General features: G+C 44.3%; 1 protein-coding gene across 1 annotated transcript in view; it reads left to right on the top strand.

Annotated features, from left to right (window-relative positions):
- Positions 1–1,829, top strand: part of LOC145346847 (inositol monophosphatase 2-like) — a 45,985-nt gene extending 44,156 nt beyond the window's left edge. Inside the window, exon 8 of the mRNA XM_080194675.1 lies at positions 209–1,829. Coding sequence (XP_080050801.1) covers positions 209–339 — 131 coding nt within the window. The 3' untranslated portion in view covers positions 340–1,829. The remainder of the gene's footprint in view (positions 1–208) is intronic.
- Positions 1,830–6,317: the final 4,488 nt, after the last annotated feature.

Consider the following 6,317-nt stretch of genomic DNA (forward strand, 5'->3'; position numbering starts at 1 on the left):
CATTTGCATCCCCTTATTCTTTGCTCCTTCACAGTTTTCCCCTTCTTGATTCCACTGCTTTGTGAAAGTCATTGAGCTAAATGAGTGTGTTGATAGCAAACACGTTGTAGCAGTGTGAGCTCACCAACACCCAGTTTGATTACGGATGTATGGAAAGTTCATCCTGCCATTACCGAGCCGCCATCAGCTGTAGTTCTCTTGTTCCCAGGAGGACCATTAGACCTCATGTCTCGGAGGGTGGTGGCAGCCGGCACGTGCGAGATGGCTTGTCAGATTAGCAAGGAACTGCAGCCAGTGGCGTACGAGCGGGATGATGGCACTGATGGCACAAGTAACTGACTGCCTAAATAAAGGCCAATTCAGAGTGTTCACCGATGGGACCATAGCAGAAATCACACAGTTGAATCTTAAAAATAACTTAGAGTGAGAAGCTGCTACGATCTCCACACTGTCTGGTGCTGTGATTTATAGCAAAAAAATGTAACACAGGTGAACTGATCGCATAATGTTCCATTCCCCCTGCAGGAATCAACAATATTCATATTCTATTGAGTTGTGTTGGTCTAATTTTCTACTGTTAACGTTTAATGTTTGGACAGACTAAAGGGGATAATAGTAGCTTAACTGACTGGTTAGGGAGCGAGGTATGCAGAATTTGGTGGACTGCTGGTTCTACACTGACTTCAGCGGAGAACTAAATCGGACAATATTGCAGCCACTCCCATCAGTTTCTTAACAGATACATTGGGTCCCCCCATCACCAGTAAAGTGTGTTCGGGTTAGTGCTGACACAGTAACTGGAGCGTGATGGGAGTGCATAAAATAAAAACCCGGAACTAAGACTGTGACTCTTCAAAACTTAAATAAATAATTAATCCCTCGTCCTCTAGCCAGTATTTCAACAAATTCAAAAAAAGAATTCACTACGTACAGAGAATATAAAAGTCAGGCCTAATATATGCGTTTTCTCAACTTCAACTGTTGATTAGTTGCCGAGTCCATGGCTTGTGAAAACCGATCGAATCAGATTTGTTTTTGTGTGTTTGTGGGGTTTAAATGGGTCTTGGGTGGGAGTACAAAGAGAGGGAGACTGAGCCCGTGCTCCATTATCAGGGTGAGAGAGGTTTTTGTTTTATTCTTTCCTGGGATGTAGACATGACTGGCAAGGCCAGCATTTATTCCCCGTCCCTAGTTGCTCTGTGAACTGAGTGGCTTGCCATCTCGGAAGCAGTTACCTGTCAACCGCACAGTGTGGATCTGGAGTCACGTGTAGGCCAGACTGGATAAGGGTTTGGCAGATTTCCTTCCCTAAAGAGTGAATTGACACCAATCAGTGTTAGCTGGCACCATTACTGAGACTGGTTTTACATTCCAATTTAAATCCCATGGTGGGATTCGAACCTACATCGCCAGATCATCAGCCTGGGCCTCTGAATGACTAGTCCAGTGACATGATCACTATACCACCCTCTTCCTTCTCTCCTCTCCCCGTGCCACCCCCGCCGACATTGGGTGCAGTCTAAGCAGGCTCTGGATTGTTTGGCATACGTTACTGTGAAAGATCAACTTGACCCCCCCCCCAACATCCCGAAACATTTGAATCCAAACCTAAATGTTTTTGTAACTGGTTTTCATTTTAACCATCATCAAGTTCAGCACTGCATAGTCTAACAGTCTGTCAACGGAGACATACACAGACTACTTTTAAAAAAAGGTCCTATTTTTTCAACTATCTTGTATTTCAGGGTTTTATTAATTTTACTGAGAGTACATTGTTGGCATAGAAATAAAATTTTAAGTTCATTAATAAATAGTTTTATATTCCTGTCTCATCTCGTGTCATTTCAAACCTCAGACTTATTTGGGTACACATTTCTACTCTTTAATCACACAAAGACTCTGGAGGGTAAGGATCGTAACTAATTCGATTAAAATGAAACATGAGTTTAATCGGGGCATTTAAGAGGAACTGGGATTATTATCTGAAAAGGAAGAATGTGCAGTGTTACAGGACAAGGTGGGGGAGTGGCACTGAGTGGCACAGTGGTTAGCACCGCTGCCTCACAACGTCAGGGACCCCAGTTCAATTCCCAGCTTGGGCCACTGTCTTGTAGAGTCTGCATGTTCTCCCCATGTCTGTGTGGGTTTCCTCCAGGTTCTCCAGTTCTTCCCACAGTCCAAAAACGTATGGGTTAGGTTGATGTTAAAATTGCCGCTTAGTGTCAGGGGAACTGTTTACGGTAAATACATTGGGTTATGGAAATAGGGTCTGGATAGGATTGTAGTCAGCAATCTGGCCAAATGGCCTCCTTCTGTAGGGATTGCATGATTCTAGGTGTGTTGCTCAGTCAGGGAGCAGGCACAGATACAATGGGCTAAACGGCCTCTGTGCTGAAACCATTCTTGAGATTTTGTGAATAATTTCCCAACTTAAAAGGCCTGAATTTTCCAGCTGGCAAGCCATTCAAACGTCCACTGACTTCGGTGAGACTGGAAAATCCCACTGGTGGGAGGGGCCAAAACATTCTGGCCAAAATATCTAAGCCTTTAACACTTTGCAACACTGAGCAGCGAGTGGTTAAATTCTACATTGTTGTGGTAAACTAACTTGTAAAGTTGTTGCCATTACCTGCGGAATGCAATCTGGCGCAGGTTTGCTTTGGTAGCGGTTTGTGTCTGCACATGCTGGATGTGTTTGTGGTGTTATTGGCTCGGGTTATATTTTAGTCTCCTTGGAACAGAAGCAATTAAGAGGTGATTTAATAAAGGTATTCAAAATCATGAAGGGGATTGAATAAACGAGGACCTATTCCCAGTGGCAGAATGATCAATAAGAGGAGGATGTGGATTTGGTGATGGGTAGAAGAATCGGACAACTTGGGGAGACTATTTATGTGATTCTCCAGCTGTTCACGCCTCACCACTGCTGCTATCGGCCAAATCTCCATTCACAGTAGCGGGACAGGAGAATCCCGGCTGTGAGCGAGGCTGAAGAATCCGGCTCTATGTTTTTTGATTCATTCAGGGGGTATGGGCGTTACCGGCTGGCTAGCATTTATAAGTCGGTCCGCCTCGTGTCCAACGAGGGGCATACACGCGATGGGTCGTACTGGGGCTGCTCTTGGTTGTTCGAGATTGGCCTAGTGCTTCGTGTCGTTAGTGTGTGCCTAAACTGGACAAGATACTGGGCAAGACGACAGCTCAGTGACTATCACTGATTGCTGTGCAGACACATGGATTTGGGCCGGTGTCTATGGGAGTTTGCGCATTCTCCCCGTGCTTGCGTGGGTTTTCTCCGGGTGCTCCGGTTTCCTCCCACACCCCAAAGATGTGCTGTTAGGCTGATTGGCAGGAATAAATTGTCCCTAAATCAGTTTCCCTCAATCTGGATGGCCATAAAACATTAGACAGGGGTCGTGGGTGGAGAGGGGGACTGGTGGTGTTGAGATGGTGGCGCGGGCTCGTTGGGCCGAAGGGCCTGTTTCCCGGGCTGATTTTGTTCTTTGTATTTATTGCCCATTCCTGGTCACCCAAGGGCATTTGAGAGTCAACCACATCGCTGTGGCTCTGGAGTCACATGTAGGCCAGACCAGGTAAGGCTGGCAGTTTTCCTTCCCTAAAAGGCCAGATGGATTTTTCTGACAATCGACAATGATTTCATAGCCATCAGTAGATTCTTAATTCCAGATTTTTTATTCTTAAATTCAAATTCCACCATCCGCTGTGATGGGATTTGAACCCAGGTCCCCAGAACATTAGCTGAGTTTCTGGATAATAGGCTAGTGATAATACCACTAGGCCATGGCCTCCCCCTACATATTTTTACACGCAGTGGTAGGAGATACAACAGTAATTTTCAAAAGGAAATTGGTCAATTATCAAAAGGGAAAACACTTACAGGGCTTGGAGTGCCGAACAGGGGAATGGGATTAACTGGGGAGGTCTAGTGTAGACATGCCAAATAGCTGCCTTCGGAACAGTATTATTCTATCCTATATATTGCCAAAGTGCCACACCAGTGTTGCAAAACTCCTTAACATTGCAGAATGAAGGAACAAAGAACAGTACAGTAACAGACCCTTCAGCCCACCAAGACTGTGCTGATCACATTGTCCTATCTAGACCAATCACCTGTATCCCTCTATTCCCTGCCTGTTCATGGGTCTATCCAGATAAGTCTTAAATGTCACTAACATGCCTGTCTCAACCACCTCACTTGGCAATGTATTTCAGGCACCCCTCCACCACCCTCTGTGTAATAAACTTCTCCCACACATCTGTACTGAACCCCCTTATCTTGAACTTGTGCCCCCTTGCAATTGTCATTTCTGCCCTGGGAAAAAGCTTCCAATGTTCATCTTATCTCTGCCTCTCATAATATTCTAAACTTCTATCAGGTCGCCCTTCAGCCTCTGTCTTTCCAGGGAAAACAATCCCAGTTTATTCAATCTCTCCTCATAGCTAATACCCTCCATACCAGACACCATGCTGGTAAACCTTTTCTGTACTCTCACTAAAGCCTCTACGTCCTAGTAGTGTGGTGATTGGAATTGGACATAGTATTCCAAATGTGGGCTAACCAACATTTTATATAGCTGTAATATACAATTTGTCAACTTTTGTACTCAATGGCCTGGCTGATAAAATCAAGCATGTCATATACTTCCTTCACCACCTTTTCCACCTGTGCTGCCACTTTTAAGGATCTGTGGACCTGTACTCCCAGATCTCTCTGTGTCTATTTCTCCTGATGGTTCTATCATTTATTTTATAGCTCCCACCTGAATTGGATCTACCAAAATGCATCACCTCAAATTTGCCCAGATTAAATTCTATCTGCCATTTCTCCACTCAATTTTCCTGCCTATCCATATCATGCTATATTTTCTGGCAATCTTCACCTCCATTCACAATTCCAGCAATTTTACTATTCAAACTTGCTAATCAGACCAGCTACATTTTATTGCAAGTCATTTCTATATATATTACAAACAGCAGAGTTCCCAGCACTGATCCTTGCAGAACACCACTAGTTACAGACCTCCATTCAGAAAAAACATCTTTCCACTGCTACCCTCTGTCTTCTATGGCCAAGCCCATTCTGATTCCATCTAGCTAGTTCACCCTTGATCCTGCTTGATTTAAGCTTTTGCACCAGCCTGCCATGAGGGACCTTGTCAAATGCCTTACTAAAGTCCACGTAGACAAAATCCATGGCCCTTCCCTCGTCAATTATTTTTATCACCTCCTCAAAAAACTCAATCAAATCAGTGAGATATGACTTCCCTCGTATAAAATCATGCTACCTATTGCTAACAAGACCATTTAATTCCAAATGTGTATTGATCCTATCCCTAAGAATCTTCTCCAATAATTTCACTATCACTGACATCAAGCTCACTGGCCTATAATTACCCAGGTTATTATTGCTACCCTTCTTAAATAATGGGACAATATTGGCTATCCTCCAATTCGCTGGACCTCACCAGTGGCCAATGAAGATACAAAGATTTCTGTTGGAGGCCTAGTAATTTCCTCTCTTATCTCCCTCAATAATCTGGGATAGATGCCATCTGGCCCTGGGGATTTGTCTACCTTAACTACATCTAACACTTCGTCCCTCATAATGATGACTTGCTCTAGAGGGTTTACATATCCCTTTGAGACACCATCAATCAACGTCTCCCTCTCTTTGTGAATACCGATGCAAAGTACTCATTAAGGATCTCACCCACTGCCTTTGGTTCTATGCATAATTTCCCTCCTTTGTCCTTGAGTGGACCAACTCTTTCTCTACCTACCCTCTTGTTCCTAATATATGTATTAATTTTGCTCCTGTTCACTATGCACAGTTTACAGAATATGTCTTTATTTGCCCTTCTCTTATCAGAATCTTCCACACACCTGATGAAGGAGCACCGTTTCCAAAAGCTTAAGAACATAAGAACATAAGAAATAGGAGCAGGAGTAGGCCATCAAGCCCTTCGAGCCTGCCCCACCATTCAATAAGATCATGGCTGATCTGTTGTGGCTCAGTTCCACTTTCCCGCCCTCTCCCCATAACCCTTAATCCCCTCTCTTATCAAGAACCCATCAACCCGCTTCTTAAAAATATTTAGCGAGGCAGCCTCCACCACTTCAACGGGCAGAGAATTCCAGAGATTCACCACCCTTTGAGTGAAGAAGTTCCTCCTCAACTCCGTTCTAAACCGCCTCCCCTTTATCTTGAGGCTGTGCCCCCTAGTCCTACTGTCTTTTTTGAGCGGGAAGAGTCTCTCCACCTCTATCCTATCCATCCCATTCATCATCTTATACGT

The sequence above is a fragment of the Carcharhinus amblyrhynchos genome, chromosome 8 (assembly GCF_965287045.1).
Source record: "Carcharhinus amblyrhynchos chromosome 8, sCarAmb.v2.hapA, whole genome shotgun sequence".
Taxonomy (NCBI): domain Eukaryota; kingdom Metazoa; phylum Chordata; class Chondrichthyes; order Carcharhiniformes; family Carcharhinidae; genus Carcharhinus; species Carcharhinus amblyrhynchos.